This window comes from Coloeus monedula (assembly GCF_965178545.1).
Source record: "Coloeus monedula genome assembly, chromosome: 3".
NCBI lineage: Eukaryota > Metazoa > Chordata > Aves > Passeriformes > Corvidae > Coloeus > Coloeus monedula.
This window is the reverse complement of record NC_138783.1, coordinates 50,260,639-50,281,294: the sequence shown is the minus strand read 5'-3', so window position 1 is coordinate 50,281,294 and position 20,656 is coordinate 50,260,639. Positions and strand designations below refer to the sequence as shown.

Below are 20,656 nucleotides of genomic sequence, written 5' to 3'. Positions count from 1 at the left end.
GCCTCAGGCAGAGCAACCCTCTCTTGGTCACAGATGAGCAGGAAACATGCATCTGCCTTTCTGAGTCACAGTGTCCTGTTGCTCGCCCATCAATAGAGCTGCCCACACAACTTTTCAGCAGCCTGTCTGCTCCCTGAGCCCCACCAGCATTGCAAGACCCTTTTAGGCATATTTCAGTGTGTTGTACCTCACGTATCCTTGCAGCACGTAACTCTGCTTGTAGAGTATGCTCCTAGGCTCACTCACTGCAAGACAGGTGAACCTGGTTTGAGAATAGGTGCCAGGTTGTCATTAGCAAGCAAAATTATTCTGCATGATTTTTATTGATAAGATCTGGATTTTATGCCTTGTGTAAAGTGGTGATGATCAGTAATTACACAGATTGTCATCCTGAAATGTGGAACTTATTTGAAAGAAAAAATGTACAATTATTAAAGAAAAATCACTTTCTTACAGATGCTGTTCCAGAAGCTGTGCAAGGAAAAAGCAGGTAAGGCTGCATTCCTTCTTGAAAGTTTCTTGGTGGGGCTTGTGTAATCATACATGCATTGATGGAGGACCCAGGGAGTCTCTGCTGTTAAATGGGTGTACAGTGCAGTTGTGACAATTGCTTCCATGCTGCTGTTCATGACCTAGTGGTGTAGGTTTTAGGTGGTTCTTAAGAAAGCTGATAATTCATCACCTTTCAACTTACACCTTGCAAGGTAAGTTCTACAATAATGGGGATAAACCCAAGCATTTGTTACGGTGTCAGAGTGGGACTCAAGGTGTTGCGATGGCACTGGTGTGTGTGTATGAGATGAATTGAGATGAGGAGCACCTCAGAGCTTTTTCTGTCTCAGTGATCACACAGCAGCTGAATCTGGTGAAGAAGCACATTACAGAGGCATATTTTTCAAAAAAATATAACAAGCCCCTGGGACCCACATGTCCCAAGTGGCAGAGTCACTGCCTGATTTTCCCCTTAGCAGATAGCCCACTATCTGGTTAAAGCATTTGTCAATATTAACAGCATTAGTGAGTTTGACCATTATGGAGGAACTATTTAGTGCCAGCAAGGCACCAAGACTCGAGCAGTAAGTAGAGCTAAAGACTCAGATACCCTGAACTGCACATACATTATCATGCCAGGAGCTAAGGAAAGATTTGGATAGACAGATATGTACACACACACAGATCCTGATTCAGCAAGATACTTAACACACAATTAAACCCGCATTTGACAAAACCAATTAATTGCAACAAGCGTAAGAAACTGCTTGCATGATTTGCTTAATTGAGAGTAAATGTCCTTATTAAATTGTAATGAAGCACAATTAAGAAATACAGAGAAAAGGAACTGCTTCCCAGAATGCAGGTTACTGGAGTTTAATAACAACCTCACCGTTTTGCAAAAAGAAATGTCCCCAACATCTAGATGAATCCTCATTCCCACAAAAGTCTTTGCCAGCTAGAAATATTTCAGTCATAAACCAACTGACCTCTGTCAGTCACCCATCTCTGACTGCAGTTTCTGTTTTGTTAGTCAGGATGTATGCAGTGTATGCCAATTAAGAGGAAAGCAATTGGGCATCAGTGCTGTAATTACCCCCCTGTCCCTAGATGACTTAGCATCTTGTTTTGGCCTGAAGGACTAGTTTAAGCCAGTTTTCTCACTCAGTGATTTCTTCTTGTATCTGTCTCTGATCTAAACTGCATCCACAGTTCATTCCAAGGGCCAGCCTTAACTCGGTTAAAATCAGATGAATGTGGCTTTTTGGAGCCAACTTCACTGATTCAGTGGCTCTGCTGGCAAATATGGTGGCTTAGCAAAATGCCAAAACCCTGAGGTAGAAAACTCTCCCTAGGCAATTCCACCCTCATGTACTTAACATCAGGTCAACAAAATATGAAGGCTTCTGGGCATAGTGTAAATGTACGTATTTTCATTCAAGCTCTGTGTGCATTAACTTTTCCTGCTTTATGAGTTGGATGTGGATTTATTCCATGACAGTATTTGCCAATGAAACACATGCCTGGGCTTTTCCAAAGATAAACAAATTTCATAAGTTCTGAGATTGATTGAGCAATTGTTTTAATTGTATTCATTGTTGGATCAAAACCTCTCTGTGCCACTGAAGGCTCACTTTATAAAGAAAAGGAAAACATGTCAATGGCACATGCATTTTAAATAAAACTAATTATTTTAGCAGTGGTCCCACTTTATACTGATTGATTTTTAATTGTTTTTACTTTTATAACAATATTATTTTGTCACTAAAAGAGATAAAGTTTTAGCACCTATCTTAACAGTAAAACTGCAGAATGATGGTTGAAAATCTGATGACTGCAGGCATGAAAGAAGAATGACAGGTCATTTTCTGACACAGTTTGGTCATTGAGGTGAAACTTTAATCATAGAAATCTAGCATATGGTAAAGCTGGTAATAAATTTGTCATTAAAATGCTTCCGGCAGAAAATGTCCATTTCTTCAAATAGAACATATTACAGGAAAAGGTTAGCATCCATTAATTTCTATTTCAAATAATTTCTGTAAAATAGGCACACACGTCTCAACATGCAGTGATTTAACAGTTTTCAAAGTGAGAAGTTTTAATTTTTATTTGACTTTGAAACTTTTGGCTTTGAAATTTGTTACACTGAAGTATTAAAAAGGAAAAGAGAGACATAAAAAAAGAAAACATGATTTAAATTACAAAAAAGGCCAAATTTATGTCTTGAACTGAGAGACAAGGGTTTCTTACAGGTTTGCAGTTGCTGAACTGTTTTCTACAGGTTTGCAGTTGCTGAACATTTCTGATATTTTCTGTGCTTTCTGGATAAGACATTTTCTGCTTTGGAATTTCTTGCAGGACAAGAAAACCCATCCTGCCTGTGTCAGCCACACACAGAACACAGCACTCACTGTTCTACTCAAGTTTGTTTTCTGCATCACTCTCCCCTTACGTCCCCACTTCTTATTCTTTCTCATTCTCTTTTGTCATTTATTCTTCTGACCTCTTTCTTGGTCAGACCTCTAGAGCTCTCAGGGGCCAAAAGAGTCTTTTTCCAGAGTACCAGTGGGTCACAGTGGGACATCACCCTGCCCTCCTCACCACAGAGCACCTCTAACCCCACCCTATCAAGAGCTGGGGATGCACAGGGCAGCTCAGAGCTGCTGCAGCCAGGGTGGGAACTTCTGCAGCCCCTTCCCCAAGGCTGGGCTTTCCTCAACTTCCAGCCATTCTCCATGTAAACCATTTTCGTGTGTGAGACGGAAAAACCTGCCCTTTGGAATGCTGTTATTTCTCTTGTTGCATTTTATGTTACTTACTTTTTCTTTTCCTCAAATAAATGCAACATTTGGGGCTTCCATTATCTGGATTTGTAATGGGTGCCTCGCAATATGTTAAGCAGGATACCCAAAATGTGTCTAAGAAAAGCTACAGCTTCACAGACCACCCAGCCACACCAGGGAACCTCATCTGAAGTACCAGCATTGCTGGCAGTGTCACTGCATGCTTGCCAGGCCTTGTGACATTTCTTCCAGATGTAATAACACTGGTACTTATAACAGTGCATGCACTGGAATTAAAGACTATCTAGCCATTAGGAAAAAAAAAGATTAAATAACTAGAGGCATGAATTTATTCTGCTTTCTGTTTTCTTTAATCATGACAGGATGCAGCATGAGCAGGTGGCTCCCTGGGGACTGGGACAGATGCAGGGACAGTGGTCAGACAGCTCCAGGATGAGGGGACAGGGATGGGCCAAGGATGGGATGGGATGTCAGTCTGCAGGTTGGGTCACATGGCTGGGTAGGGCTGTGGCAGAGAACAGCCCTGCCACAGCATCATGGGGCTGGGATGGACAGCTCTGGGCGGGGCTGAAATGGAGTTTCACAAAGACTTGGAAATTTATATATTTATATATTTATATAATTTCACACTACTAAGTAAATACAATGTTATTTGGACTTAGACCTGGGTTGCAAATGTGGTGTTGCCCACACCCTTTAAGATGTATTTAGCAAAGTGCAAGGGACAGTTGCAAGAGAGGACAAGAAGTTTGGAGTGGAAAAGCTGGTTTCACACAGAGAGGCTTACCCTTGGCCTGAGGTGAGCAAGTTGTCTGTTGGCTTTCTGTAGAAACAGTAGACAGGAAGGCAATTCACCCTTGTACTGCTTGTATGTGATGGCATTAATAAGCAAGTGTTACAAATGTGTAAAAAATACCCTATTCTGTGGGTTTACCAAGACCTGTGAAAACATCAGCTTCATCCACTGAACCCTGCTTTCTTTGGGAATGAATGTGGCTATCCTGGTGGTACCTGTGGTTTCAGCCATTAAACCACATTCCTGCAGTCATTAATAGATTATACCATTAATAGGACTGCCCCGGTCCCATCACCATGCAATAGAGCACTCTGTTCAAGTCACCATCATCAATGCTTTTCTTCTCATATTGCCAGGTACATAAAACCAAACCCACTCTGCACCACCTATCTCTTCTGCCCTTGTAACGCAGCGGGTCCTAATTGTCTGCTCTGGTACCCCAGACAGCACCTTGCTTAGCTGCTCCTCTTGCTGTCAGATTGCTGCTGGGTTTGTAGGTAACCTCTGGCCATCGCTATTAAAACCTGGCTGACTGATGCTGTGCGTCCTTACTATCCCCTAGTATATGTCTTAGTAAAAAACATTCCACTCAGATCGAGCATTCTAGCTGCCTAATACATTTTAAAGTTATCACCACATAGCTCAAGATGACTAACACAGAGCACACTTCATCACTGGTAGGGAAAATGAGCCCTTACTTTGCTGACAAAAGTTTGAAGTCGGATTAAAAGCTGACACATCCTCTATTTTAGTGGTATGTATGAAACACTAAATATAGCAGTGTGCTCGTGTATTTGCTGATGCATGGTAATGTAGTCTGTAGCAGAACAGTGATGGGCTGGCAAGGAAGATGGTGCACTGCAGCAATACGATAAAATCCTCATGTGACCTTGGCCATTTCAGAAGTACTCCATATTATCCAAGGATAATTGTGTATCCTTGACTGATACATTACAAAATTCAAACAGAGGCAGTTGTGGTCCCAGGGCTTTAATGAGCAGCCTGATACTGCAATATTTGCCCAGGCATAATGCAAATTCATTTCAAGGAGAGGTCTCCATAGTGTAAGAAACAGAACTGTGCTGTATGGCAGCTGTATATGAACAACTGCCAACAAAAAATGAACGGGCCTGATTCTGGGAAATGGGAGGGAGCTGCAACTCCATCTAGCTCTTGTTAGAAACTGAAGGTGCTTGATTCATCATAAAATCAAACCTGAGTACAGTACTTCCAACTGATTACATATTTTTATGTTTCCTTAGTCATATAAGGTTTTATGCTCATGGTTTTATTTCACCTTTGCTGCAGTCCCTGGGCAGGAATTACGGGCTAATCACACTCTGAACAGGGAAATGGATGTGGCTCACAGAATCATAACCTATTCTGGGATTTTCCTCTTGCTCGTGGGGGATGGAGGTGATCTCTTTCAGCCTTTCACTTGCCATGGATGCCCGGGAAGTGTGCTGGTGGTGGAGCTGAGGCTGTGACTGTGAATCCCCTCCTCTCATCTTCAGGGGAGGAGCAGCAGCTGGATTAGACATTCAGCAGCTCCTTGCAAGACCTAGGCAGTACTTGTGTCTCGTGCTGTCATTACTCCAGCTATAAAAGTTTACCCAAGATGAAAACCTGACCTTGAATAACTGGGGAAAATAAAACATCCTCATCCAATGATCCCGTGCACTTCCTAGAAAGCAGAGTGGGCTCACTTTGACATGTTTCCAGCACGAAGTGGAGGTGCTTACTTTGGACTGAAAAATGAACAGGCTGTTTTCCTGAGCAGTAAAACTAAACTACTGAATAAACCCAGCTGTTTGGTGGCCTCTTAACTAGTTACGCTCTGTATTGCTCAAATTAGAAGTAGGTAGAGTTGGTGCTTGTCCTGCAGTCAGTGCATCAGAGGGTCATTTCATTTGGCTCCAGTTCTAACCTCTGCAGCGCCAGTTTGGCTTCCAGAATTAGGCAGTGAGATTGCCTCTTCCTTCCATAATCAGAAATGATAGAACAAAGCCCTTCTTTGTTCTTCTAAAAAGGCAGATCTTTGCTTCTCAACTCTTACTGATGTATTAGAGCAGCTGAGGGCTCACTGGGATCTTCTGCTCTCAAACGCAAGAGGAAAATGAGATATTGATGTTTCTCAAAAAAAACCCCAAAACAGCCAGGTATAGATTAGAAATTTATATGTTTACTGTTTTAGTATGTGAATTATAGACAAAAGCTTGATCTATTAAGAAATACTCTGATTTTTATATAAGACATTTCTAAAACAATAAAGCAGCAATGTATAAAAACACTTTATGCATGTGCAAATACTCAGTGTCATTCTAAATATCTTTCTTTATTTCCCTGCTCCATGGTTCTTTCTGTGACTTTGATTTTTAGTCAACATTTTAAATAAGAAAGAAAAATACTTAAAATAGAGATGAAAAATGTTAAAAATAATATCTAGTCCATAACTGTACAAAATATAGGTGGTTTCAGAATGAAGATATTGTAAGCACTTTTCCTAACTCAGTTTGGACTCCTAAGGAGAGCTGAACACTAAGCAGCTGGTACATGAGCTTGGGTTTGTAACTGCTTTTGAGATGTGACAGGAACTTTGCTGTAAATGGTGATCTAATTCAGATTGATAAATTGCTCTGAAGTTTTGCCTCTGTTGGAATTAGGTGGTGTTGGTTTCCAGAAACTTAATTCATAAGAACATAAGTTCACAGAGACATAGGATTCTCAAGTAATTTTTTTTCTGTGAGTGAACAAATGCCTGACAAATGTTGTAGACAGATAGCCATATTCAGCTCTCTTGCTCCTGAGCAGCCAACTTGTTTTAAACTGGGAGTTTCCAAGAGTCATTTAAAAAGGCACCTTTTGCCATTTAACATTTATTCCAAAAGCAACAAATGCCTGGAAAATTTTCACTGAATAATAATAATAATTAAAAAGTATATTTGTCTTCTGTTTTAATTAGACCTTTCCCTCAGACCTCTCTGATAGCCACAGTGCAAGCTTCATCCTTGTGTTTTATTTCCTGGGCAAGACATCTTTCAAAGCTGAAAGGTTAGACATTTTAAAGTATAAAAGTAGCAAAATAAACCTCTGCCTTTTTATTATGCTAACTAAGCTTTACAGCTCTGAGACACACACAAACGAAGAATAATCTATATGGTAGGAACCTTTTGCTTTCACAGAAAGCATTTCTAATGGGTAGCAGTTCCAACAATTTTAGTGTTTCCCATTAGAAAACATTTCCCTTGCAGCAATTCTTTAGGTTCACCTTTTGTTATTTAACTCTTCAGTATCAATTCCTAAGTATTAACGTTTAAGGCTTTGTGCTGCATCAGAGTGACATGCATCATCTCGCTGAACAGCTCAGCACATAAGACAGGTTTTGCGCTGTTTCTTTGTTTGCAAGTCAGGCAGGTAAACACAGAGAAAAGCTCCTGGCTGAAACATATTGCAAAGTATTTGGGACAATAAAGCAATCAAACAGAGCAGTCAGCTTCTGACCTTTTGCAACATAGGACCTTTTGAGGGGCTGTAGTCAGACCATGCCACTGTTTCCTGCTATTGAACAACCTGCTGTGGTGCAGCCTCTGCTCAGAGGAGATGCCCACGGCTCAAGGACACACAGCATCTGTGGAGCTGCGACTGGCTATGAACAAAGGTGCCTCCTTCCCCTTCCATGAGCACCATGTAACTGTGGCTCGTGTCAGAACTGAACACAGGACCTCTAGGTACGAGCCTCAACAGCTTGCAGTTGGGTAATGACTGCATTAATTTGAAGGAAGTAATCACTGCATAAGCCTCTCCATAAATATAATGGGACCACTAGAGGAGGACAAAGAGCTATGTAGTGTTGATGTCAACTACTAAGAAACAGGAGGTTTGCTTTAGAAGGCTTTTCAGCTGGAAACCATCCAGTCTCTGCCCTTCCTGTTCTCTGTATTAGATTCCACCCAGGCCAGCAAGTTGCTATGACAGAAATGCACATAGAGATACTGGTATTTATTGAGCGCTCAGCACAAGGCATAAACTAATTAGTAAATTCCACCATGCTGTCAAGCCACCACTGAAATGCAGCCAGAGGAGGAGACTGAGGCTGCATATGAATGCAAAAGACATACCAAAGCCGTCCCATATATAATTCCATTGCATATAATGTCATCTGTCAGTTGGGATCTTGGCTCTGTATCTTTATGAAGGCAGAACAATTGGAAAGGCAAGTTCAAGAAAACAGATGGGCAAAAGGTTGCTTTACATCTGGGTATTACTAAGTGGATCTGAATCTGCTATTCCAGCCTTCATGAAGTGTGGGCTTTTGACATAGAGTTTGAGAAGGTAATGGCTGTAGGTTTTTATTTGATATTTATTTATATTAGGTACATACCTACCCTGAAGTATTTCTTGGTTCCCAAAGACGCTGTTATATAAGGCTCCTATGATGTAATTCTGAGAAGTAACCTGATTTTAGCATAGAATCTTGCGGGTACATATATCCTGTAGAATATTAAGGATTCTTCTTTGTAGAGTGTAATTCTGTGCCAGCTGCAGTCACCAGCAACTTTTTGGGATTATGGTTAGTCTCTTAAAAATGCATTTATAACAGTAGAGAAAATTATTTGTATCTGTAATGAAAAAATATGCCCTCTACTTTTCACAGATTTCAGACTCAAATGTCTCTAAGTAGCTGAAGAAATGGGAAACTCAGGAACACTATATTTCATAAAATGTATGTAGTTCTTTCAGGAACTCTTAAAAATGCTGCTCACTTGGATTGCTAATTAAGTCATTTATTATTTTTAAATTTTTTGAACTGAGGTAGTGACAATTGGCCTCAGGCCCAGAGTAGTGTCCTTGTGAGCACTGTACAGGCAGAACAAAGTCCTTCCCTCCCTTACAGCCTTACATTATCATCAATATTTTTCATACAAAAAGATGGCTTAAAAAATTTACATTTGTTTCTAATTCAGCATTCAAATAATTTGTCAGCAGCTTATTTTTAGGCATGTTGGTCCATGAACTGATTGGTGTCTAGGTTACGGTCCCCATCCTGCCAGGTGCTCTTTGCTGTGTCATTTATCCATGCTAAGCTTGGCTCCACGAATGGCTTACAATAGCGCTGGGGCTGTATGGAGAGCCTCTGTACCTGCTCCTGCATGCCCAAAACTCATCTGAGTGGTCAGCATTGTCTCAGTCAGCTGCAACTCAAGGCTTCTTAGTACAGAAAAAACAGAGACTTAGTGTCTATGGCACGGGATGTTGGCTGTCCACTTCTGTCAAAGAAAAACAGAAGGATCTGCAGTACAAAATAGGAGGGAGGGATTCAGAGAATTGTTTCTTCTGTGCCTGCTTCCCAACCAGTGAAGAAAGAATATGGAAAGAAATAATTAAAACATCCCCCAGCTGACTGGTCTTCTTTCCAGCCTTCCCCAGAAGTAGCTGCCTTATTGTCCATGCCAGGACTCCATCGAGAGAAGCCACAAATTTTGATTCCCAGGCTCTTTGAGTAGGCAAATCAGGCATAATGCCGCAGGTACTCTGGCATCACTAGCAGACTACTGATACTGGCATCTGTTAGTTTGATAAACATATAGCACACAAAGTTAGCCCTTACTTTCACACACTTTTCTTTTCTTGGCTGCTGACCAACACGTGGTCAAAATCTTCAATTTACAGCTCTCTGGACTCTGATGTAGTAAGAAAAAGGTAGGATGAGTTTCCAAAGTTAAACTAAACTTGTGTTTTATATTTTCACCTATTTATACCACAGACAGAACTGATGCAGTACACTCAGTGGCTGGATGATGTATCAGAGAACTCAATATAATCAGTAGCGTAGCTTAAAATGTACCTTTTCATTTGTTGCTTTTGTTGCTGTGATCCTCCTCTATGACCCCATATCTCTGGAATTTTTTAAGTGTAACAACAACCTTATAGGGCTTATATCCAGAATATGAAGCTACACCTAGGTAAGTGAGTGTATGCAGAAATATGTGAGAGTGTCTCTAATTTGCTGTGATGTATATATGGTACATTGATGTAAGCATAGTATACTGTGCTTCCTTAGGTCTTGATAAACCCTGTGTCTTATGAGGGCTCAAAAGGAAATAAATTTACTCTTCAAGTGTTCATTTGAAATGGCTACACTTTAAACAACACAATTTGGACAGGAACAGAGAAGTCCTTTCCAGTGGTTCTGTTCCCTTGGGTTTGATCCTTCTTTTAGCAGAGTCTGGCACACTGTCCTTGGCGATGTCAATGGAGACCAAATGGAGTGATGAAGTACTGGAGTTCTGGGCTGCAGGGCTGTCGGACATGAATCGCTGCCCTTTGGAAATGGCAGAGCCGCCTCTGTTTACAGCACTAGGTTTATTTCATCAGTATTCTTTTAGATGTCACAGAGAAGCTGCTCCTGGGTTTTGGCAGGAAACACTCCCCCCACACTTTAGACTCTTTCCTTCTCTTTGCCTCCTCTCCTGTGAGCAAAACCTCTGTCAAGAAAGCACATTTATTTGGGCCAGGAACAGAGGCAACCAATACTCAGCTAGTTATTTTGATTGCCTGGCTGGTAGGGGTTGGGGGAACAGATAATGTCAAGATTTCCTCTGCATTCCAGATCTGTTTTCCTCCTACAGTTAGCAGGCGGTGAGTGTGACTTTTCCCACTCAGCTTTTCCCACAGTCAGTAAGGCTTATCTGACAACGGAGTTAGTGTCAACTGTCCAAAACTAACTAGGAGATATCTTCCTTTCACCACTCCTGTGCCGTTATTGCTTATCAATGTCACTGTCCAGCTTAAATGACTGGTTAATTTACAGACATACTGAGACAAATTCACTTCTGTTGCAGCTTCAGTGAGCTCAGTGGAGTTACACTGAGTTTGGCCGTAGGTGTCTGAAAAGCACAAGTGGTAGGAATGTGATACTAATAGAAACAAGAACATTGCAACAGTCAACACAAAAAGGAAGCCCTGAGCTTTGGCAGGATGCCCATTTCAGATTTTGGAGTGTGATCCAACAAGGTGTTCATGTTTTACAGCTGGTGCTGCAAGAGAGAAGTTGTTATTCAACAGCAAAACAATTCCTATGTCTCCACATCAAAACACAGCCCATGTTAAAAACAAGTTATAGGCTTTCAGAACACAAATTCTATTGAGAGTCATGATGAATTTGCTTTTAGATCTATTAGAGACCTGGAAAAGACTAGAGTGAAACTGAAGGACACTCAACCTGAGATTTTGAAATGAGTCCAAAAGGGTTGAATACTGAAATACTATTAGAATTCCACAGAAACAGGAAATATGAGATGGAATTGACACCTCCAGCTTTACCTCCAGTCCAAAATGGTTTTCTAAGAATCTCTTCTGTAACTGGGGGTAGAGAGGCATTTTCAAATTGTAACATCTCTTTTGGCTAGATCAAGTCCTCCTCCACAGGCCTACTGTAGCACCTCTTCCAGGCAGCTGGTTTGGGATGGAGACATCCTCTCAGGGACATCTGTCTCCAAGCCACCTTCCCACCTCCCTCAGTTCTTTTTTAACAGTGGATGCGTAAAATTCAAAGAAGGGAAATCTGTTGCTTTTGAAATTTTATTAACATTTCTGATTCAAAGATGAAGTTAAAATGAATGAAATGTAAAACCAAGCATTTCAAAGTTAACTCAGTTAATTCTGTTAACCTGGACTAGCAGTGCAAATAGAAATCATTGTATCCAGAGCACTTTGCTCTGCTCACTTCTCTACACCATGCACAAATCCCACCTACTGGTTTTGTCTCTGATAGTCTTCTGGACTCCCCTGTGTCTGTTCCCTTTCTCTACATTTCGTTCTTTTCAAAGTCCAGTTTTAGTTTTCCTCCTTACCATTTCTATTCACTGTTTAGTTTCCTCTTAAAGTCACTGCCACGTTAAAGTCTGGTTACTCTCCTGCTCATGATGCCTTACAGTGGTCTTCCTTCCTTCTCTTCCTTCTGCCTTTCCTGTTGCCTCTAGTCCATAATTCTGTGTTGTCCAGAGCATCTTACTCCTCTCTGGTTCTCAGTGAAATGGGCAAATGGCTCTGCAAGATCTCTTAACCTATGCATAATACTTCTTCTCCACCCTTGCAATCAAAACAAATTCTTGCTTTTCTTTCTGCTGGTTAATGGACCTATCACTGTCTATCATTGCATCACCTGTGGGTTATGTCTTCTTGACTGGCTGGGGATTAGCCACCTTTCTGGGCAGTAACAAGCAAGGTTTAAAAACTGAGGACCAAAAGCTGAAATTCCAGATTCCTGTTTATATTCACAGATGATGAATTGCAACCCCTTCTGAAAACTGGAAAGGGACTTACACTCTAAGACTTAGGGGCATAGTTTACAAAACCGTTAAATTTTTGTGCCTGGACAGAGTATTTCCTTCATGTCTTTTCCTTAGCAGACTTAATGCCTGGATGTGAGTCCATTCTGAAGTCTTTTTTGCAAATAAGAGACAAAGAAATTTCCACTGTCAGAAATGGAGCTAAAAGTGGAAGTGTTGGAACACATTCATCAGCTTCAGCTGTCCAAGGCAGATAAAATGATACCCATATTTAAAGTTGAAAAGAAGTCGCTGTGGGCAGCAAAAATGATTACAGCTTCCCATATGAATTATCATATGTTTCTGAAAACAACAAAGCAATCTATAAGATTCCCAAATGAGAATACATATGTAGGATCCAGTATGGCTTTGTAAAAAGAAAAAAGAAACTGCTTTTGCACAGAAAAACAGGAAGAGATAAAACTTATCTTGGCTTTCCAAACTAATATTCTAGAGATATTCAAAATAGAGATGAAATAATGTGAGAAATCAGCGTGGGAAGGAAACTTTGGTCATAGAACATAAACTTAATAAAAGATCCAAAGACACACAAATTGAACTTGTCAGTTTTCAGAATAAAGAGAGGCTAATAATAGGTTGCCCAAGAGATTTTACTAGGACAAGTATCATTTAAAGCTTCATTATCTTGACAAGTGAGTGAGCAGATGGCAAAATCTGTAGCAAATTCAAGATTTCGTAGGGTCCTGAAGATTAGAAAGATTTCCGAAAACCAAATTCAAATCGCCGAAACAAGGTGATTTGACAACCTCAGTGAAGATGGGATTTCAATTTACCTAAGTGTGAGGCAATGTTCAGGAATGATCTGAAGTGTTCACTGATACAGCATACTTAACGAAGTGTTACCAGCTCAGAAAAATATCTAGGCAGCATTATGGACAGCTTAATTAAAACTGCTCGGTGAAAACAGCTGTTCAATTTGCAGCACTAGTTGTGAAAGCAAATAAAAACACTGATTTATATGAACCATAAAAACCAGCATTGATATTATTATAATGTAATCATGTAAATTCAGGGAACTGTAATACAGTGATGCCCAGCATCATCAGCATTAGAAAACTGTCTAAAAAAAGGAACATTCAGAGAAGTCAGCGAAGGATGGTAAGCAGGGAAGATACAATCATTTTATTTGACCAATGAAAAAATGTGGCACTAAATTCCTGCTAGCCTTTAAGTCATAGGGATATCCAATAAGTGCAAGATACAGAAGAAGCAGCACTCTCATGTGCTGGAACCTTTTTCCCCAATAAATGAGGATCATCAAATCAGCAAGAAATTGAGGGCTTTATTTTCATATATCCTTAAGAAACATGGTGAGAGTACCCATACTAGATGAAATTTTCCAGTGAATCATATGGCAATTTTTGCAATTACTTCATCAAGTCAATAACTTCACCATTAATGTGAAATTGTCACTAGCATTTGGTCTAAATTGTGGTGTTGGTTTGTTGGGGTTTTTTTAAGAATTATTAGAGTGCTTCTTGCAGGAAGGGAGGCTGTAGCTGGTAATTATTGAGAAGACCCTAAGCTTCAGCAATTCTTCATTAAAAGGGTAATTTATACTTGTACAAAGCAGAGTAAGAGCCTGTTGCTACTTTCTAGTAGTACATACAACCTAGTTTGCATTTATGTTTCCCAGTTATAAAATATAAGCTATAGGACAGGAAAGAGGTGGATAAACCCAAATCTACTTAAGTCCTGAAGTCTATTTCCCAGATGAAACAGTTTTCTTTATGACTTGACTGGCAGCAGTGAAGTACTTGAGATCACTTTAAAACCATTTAGCAACACTTCAGAATAGAAATAGGGAATAGCCTCCAATATGAGTCAGAAATAGACTAGGTTTTGGTTTTCATATTTACTTCTGACACTTTTTTCTCCTTTAGCATTGACAGTCACTAAAGTATTTTTAAGGCCTGAACTCTGAAACTTTGTATCTAATAACTTTGATCAAACCAAGGATTACTTAATATAAATGTTCTCTGTCAGGTAAATTAACTGATCTTCTATCTCAAAAGCTATCACTTCGGTAAGATCCTGCTGAGTTATAGTCCCTTTAGCACCTATTCTCCAAGCAATTTGCATGGGTTTTTGTAATGTAAATGAGTCAAAAATATTCCCTGAAATGTAGAACAATCTCAGGTAATTACTGCTGAACAGATTTGTGTCAGCCCAAAATGACAAAAAGGTGTTGAAATGAATTTGCATGACAGTAGTGTAAGTAAACAAGATGAGCAACAGCTATACCTGCAGCACTGTAGAGGTGTTCCAACATCATCCATAGGAACTGATTTCACTAGAAGTCATTGCAATACAGAAAAAAATGAACTTTGGAACCAGCAATATGTACAAGCCAAGTAACAACCTTTTCTTGCCTCCTGGAACAGTCCTGAATGCATATCTCCTTCATTTGCATAGCACTTAAGTGAAGTCAAGGAGAAATGTCTTGATGGAGTCTCAAAAAAGTGTCTGTTAATAAGAGGGGGATCAGACCAGCTAGAATACAGTGTTTCAGGGGGATGCAAGGGGGAGCTGAAGCCCTCTCTGTTCTTTCTGCAATCAACTTTTCAAGTAAATATAAATAAAATAGATGGTGCTTTCTGGCAGGCGAGTGGTGGCACAGTCAGTAGAGAGCTGTGGCTGTGATCTCCATCATCATTCTGGTCACCTAAGTCTACATAGCAGTAGGTGATGGGGAAACACCTCCTCAAGTTTTCTCTACCTTTGGTACGCTTGGCCAGCTACAGAGCAGTTCCTGCTTTCTTGGGAATTAAGTTGCTTTACCATTACTGCTTTCAATCCAAAAGAGAAAAGGAAAATACATTTATATTTTCTAGCGCTCTCCCATGGTCTTTGATGTTATGATTTATATAATAGTAATTTAATGTCACTACTGAAATTCAGTTATGAGAAAAGCAAACAAGTGCATAGCTTAGACTTTTTGCCTCTTGCTTGCAGAAATTAGAGTCTGTTTGGAAGACTACCTTAAGTTATGCTTTAATTTCTCACAGTTGAGTTCTTTTACATAGACTGTAATTCTCCAGCAGCACACCAGTGCTCCTATAAAGTCTGCTGCCTACTATGCAGTCACACCTTATGGCTTACCTCTCTGAGCATATGTAGTACAGTCCACATAAAAATATAACACAGTTTTGTTCCCAAGGTAATGAATCTTGAATGAAATTATGCCATTATGCAAATCCCCTTACATGGAGTAGGCAGGAAAAATACCAGCAAACAAAACTGAGGTGAAGGAGCTACTAATGTGTTGTCACAAGTATTTTTAAGACTTGCAATTCACAGTTATTCTTTTGCCTACCTGATTATGTGAAGTCATTACTGAAGCACTATTGGACATAATTTGGTAACTTTTTTCCCCAAAGCTTTCTATAATGTTTTCAAGGGCAGTACTACAGGCCTCTTTGTGTTTCAACCAAAAAAAGTAAAACTCTCAGCAACTCAAAGTAAACTATTTTCTGCATAGCTCTAAAAACTGAAACTGCAGTTGTTACTGCTGACTTGTTAATATAACACAGACATGGACATTTCCTGGTTACTGTAAACACTGAAATGCTTTTGGAGTTAATGGAATACAGGTGCTGCCTGACACTACCAAAACGTTCTCACAGAAACAGGGACATTTTTGGACAGAAAGAGCTGCAGAACCACCTAGTCCAGCCCCTTCTTCACAGCATGAATATCCTGCTTCTCAGTGGGAATACCCAGATATGTGAAATGTCATGAAACAGGCATTCTTCCTAAGCTTAAGCTCCTTTATACTCCCAGGAATGGCCTTACCACTTAGCCTGCTGGAACAGAGAGTTCTGTAATGCCAGAGCTGGGTGATGGAGTGGGCTTAGGCAGGCTCTGAGCCGGCTGGGAAACCTTCCCAATGGAGCTGTGGGAAATGATGCTTACAATCGAATCGTCACCAGCCTTCACTTCAAATGAGACTCACGCAATACTGTGGATAGACAATTAGCCCTTCTTTATTGTGGAATCAAGAAGAAATTTAAAATCAGCTTTAGTGATTCGAGATCATGTAGCACTGTTTAGGTTAATAGGGATTGGCTTGGGCTCCAGCCAAATTTTGATTCTGGTCATAATCTGCCTACCTGAAATTCTATCCCCTACTGCAACTGGCCACAACATTCTTTATTTACTGGCCAAAAACATGAGTGCCATTGCTTTTTTATTTCTATTAAATATATATATTTTAAATCTGTTAAATAAGTTAAAATAGTAGCTGTGTGGCCAGTGATGAAGGTTGCAATATATTGATGGCAATATGCTGCCATCAGTCAGTAGCCTGATTACTCAAAAAGTGTTTGTGCAGAGGAGTATTTGTGTATCTGAAAAAAAGTTCTTACTCTTATAAGTAAATTAGTTTGGGGAACAATTCCCTTGCACTGTTGTTAGAACCTGCTGTCAAGATTGATCATGTTTTCCTGTGTAATCCAGGAGAGTTACAAAAAAAAAGAGAAAAAGCTCCCAGGTCTCTGAACCAATATCCTGCAATGGTGTGTGCTAAATTGCCATTGACTGCTGCAAGGCTTTTTTACACAAATGTTCCAATTATTTCTACTGTGATAGTAATAACAGTTGGAAGTTTAGAAAAAAAAATAAAAATCATGGTTTAGACAAGGTCCCAATACAATATTAAGGAAATGAGCATTTTGAGAGCAAAGAAAGATATTGTTTAAAACAATATATTTTTGTCAAGTGACTGAAGAGGAGGGCGAAAATCGGACACCAGAAGCTGGAATGAGAAGAATATGGGCAATATTTTGTGCTGAGACATTTTGTGTTTCAACATAGCTGCTCCGTTATTCAAGGACATTAATCACCTCGAAATTTCAAGCTCAGCTCCAGTAACAAAACACTGTATCTACACATACAAAATGTAGTCCACTTTCCCAGTTGCTTAATCATTCAAGAATTGGCTATTTCTACAGAGACTGGCTTTGCTCAGCACAAGATTTCATATCTTCAATGTAATATATTTTAAAGATGTCCACAAAGCATCTTACGAAAGGAAGTAAAAGTTTATTGGCACTTGGTTTGTATTGCCCATTCTTCTCCTCTGTTAACTGAGAAATCTGCAAGGGATCTTGTGGCTGCAATTCTTCAGAATTTCAGCGGAAGCATCAGCTTTGTCGTCTACTGTTCCACAGAAGCACTCTGTTTACTCAGAGGGCAATCCATCCATTGTCCACAGTTGCCTCCCTGTCCCCTTCTTCACCATTCTCATACAAAAGAGCAACCTCCTGCCTCTCACACAGGACCTTCATCTGGAGTTTATAATGTCCTGTGACAATTTAGGCTGTGTTAAGAACACAAGACTGGAGAAGTAGAGGGGTTATTAAAAAATAATCTGCAAGAGCTAGATATAACCAGAATTCAAGATGGAGAGAAAAGTGCAAGTTAAAGCTGGCCCAAATGTGAAAACCCAGGAAAATGTCAGTTATTTTCCAGAAAACTGTATGATTTCTTCAATTTTTATTCTTTAAGAAACAATGAGTTTTGTCAGAAGGAGGTTTCCAGGTGAAAATTTGTGATTTTTGCTGTAGAAAATATTTCATCGCATGTTTACCATTTCACTTTTGTTCTCACTTATTCTGCCTTGGTAGACACAATCTGGTCTACTGCATTGCATCCCAAATGCAAATACCCTGGCAGTTCTCTGCTGTCACTGCTCACTGTAGTTCATCCTGCCTTTATGGTGCATCAAGTAGAGGCTGCTTGACTGAAGTCTGAAGGCCCTTCCCTTGCCTCATCTATCATCTGTTCAATATTAAAAGCTTTCTTCCCACAGCCTGTGTGTACAGGATCCAGCTTCTGCTGTCCACTCATTACGTTTTCAAATACACATTTGCGTACTTTTGTTAAAAATGCCTCTCATTCTTGAAAGATGGTCTTCTGAATATATAAAGATAGCACATTTGCCTCCTTGGAGACTCTCTTGCTAACTCACTTTGCGTCAGTGCCTCCAAACACTAATTCTGGTGTGCCAGAAGTACACCAGCAGTTACTACTCTGGCCAGTACCGTTTTATTGTTCTCTCATACTCCACCCTTCCTACCCCAATCAGGTCTTCTTTCCACCAGTGTCTTGTTTTATATTTAGTTTGCAATCTCCTGAGGGCAAAGATTGTGCTTCAGCTCCCTCCAGTTTTTGGTTCCAAGCGTTTTGAGAACTCAGTTTGTTATTAATGATAACAATAAAGTACCATGCTTTGTATGAACAGAATTAAAGCTTAATTTCCCGCCATGCCCTCCATTCCATTTCTAGCAAGGGAGAGGGAGCACAGTCAAACAGCAGACACTTTGTTACTGTAGTCTGTATCTGAGCATACTTAGAGTCTTTTCACAGTGAATACTGCAAGAAGTTCCATTTATTTCAGCATTAATCACTGTGAACAAAAGTGAAAGAATTTGGCCCCCACTAATGAAAGCCAGCACTGCTCTGTTGTTGGCAAAGTGCAGAGCAATCCTTTCCCAGAACTTCAGAAAGCTAAAATGAAGTAGGATGACCATATAGGTGCCAATTTCTTGATAAACCAGAAAAGAGTGAAACTAAGTTATAATTTATTCTTGTTAAAGCTACCTAAAAATGATGATAGTTGGTATATGCAAATAAAAAGCAGAGACAGAGTGCCAGGGCACAAGCTAGAACATTTTGTCCTCATTCACAGTGATTCTTATTTTTCTCTATCCAAAATATTTGTTTGTTTACTTAGATGTCAAAGAGGACACCTACTCATATGCCCTTAGTGCTTTTCACATAACTTCAACCACAGAATTAATATGAAATTCACTGGAGTCTGCTGTTAGGAAAACAAGCAATGGAAAACCTCAAATCTCTTCTTCCCTTCCAGTGGTAACCCAGACTTACAACATCCCACTCAGACCATTTTGCCTGTGATAGAAAACAAAACCAGACCTCTAGGACCCCCAAAGAGATAAAGACCACTGCCAAAGTTATAAATATTACTTAATGTGTTTATGTCTAGGCTGTCTGAGCTACTATTTGAAGCTACAGAAGCACAGCAACACCATTTTGAGTATAGTAAATTTCAAGAAGCTTCATTACAGTCAGTTCCTGAAGAATTAGATTCATTATAAAATTTGGCATTGCACTGATTAGCATCAGACTGCATCATTGATCTTGTATATCCTGTTATTTCCTCTTTTGTTTTATTATTACTTTCTAAGGGATACTAGTGTAAGGAGCCTGTGTCCTCTAAACAGCAAATAGTAACCAAGGATGCACTCTTCCCACATTTTCCTCCACAAGATGAATCCTGTTTGGTTCTTCTACAAGTAGACAAATATTTTGAGGTGATTAAATTAACAAAAAATCCTGACTCATGATAATTAAGGACAGGAGGATAGAAAGGAAAGAAGTTGTACTTTTATCATAGTGTTCCAGTAGTTTACAAATGGCAAACCAAGATGTAGTCATGGTTCTCTTCCCTTAGGTCTGATTCTTTTCTTACCAGGTGCATTGGAGTTTGTATGGTTACTTTTCTATGACTAGATCAGGCTGCATAACAGAATATGTAGCAAATTAAAAACACAGTGCTGAGTAGAGGCTAGAATACTATGCAGTATCAATTAACTCAGTGTTTAATTACCATGGTGATTGGAAGGAACTATAAATTGCTAAATATATTATTAGTGTATCAGACTTCCATGCCACAATGGAATCAGAGCATGAGTGCAACTAGTTTAGACCTTTCCCCAACATTTTACATGCTTGCAAGATTTTAAGACAGTACTTTCATTCCTGCCAGTATTCTGTTATCAATGAGCAAAGACAAATATAATATATAGCTTCTTTTAAGGCAACTGGGAACTTCTGCCTTTCTGTTCATCATATACAGTGGTTTCATTGCAATTACTCTGAAAAGAACCATTTTGGCAAGACTAGTATCAAGCAGGAAAACTGCGTTTTCTGTGGAAAATGTGCTTCCGTTTTCTTTCCCCCAGAAATGTTAGCCATCTTGTGCTGGATGTCAGAATGTATCAAGCAGGAAACATGAGTACTGATCAGCTGGCTACTTATACACTTAACCAACATATGAAAAATGTGTGAGAGACCAGAATTTTACCATTTTTCCAGGTCTTCTAACATTCTAAAAGGAAATGAAGCATGTTTTACCTGTGAATGATTCCTAATGTGTACCCTCCTTCAAGCAGATTCTGTAGAAT

At 39.7% G+C, this 20,656-nt stretch overlaps 1 protein-coding gene across 2 annotated transcripts in view; it reads left to right on the top strand.

Moving 5' to 3' along the window:
- The window catches only part of STARD13 (StAR related lipid transfer domain containing 13), a 289,969-nt gene that overhangs the window by 124,915 nt on the left and 144,398 nt on the right, over positions 1–20,656 (top strand). For both annotated transcript variants that reach the window (XM_082278693.1, XM_082278692.1), the window contains one exon: positions 457–490. In XM_082278693.1, coding sequence (XP_082134819.1) covers positions 457–490 — 34 coding nt within the window. The remainder of the gene's footprint in view (positions 1–456; positions 491–20,656) is intronic.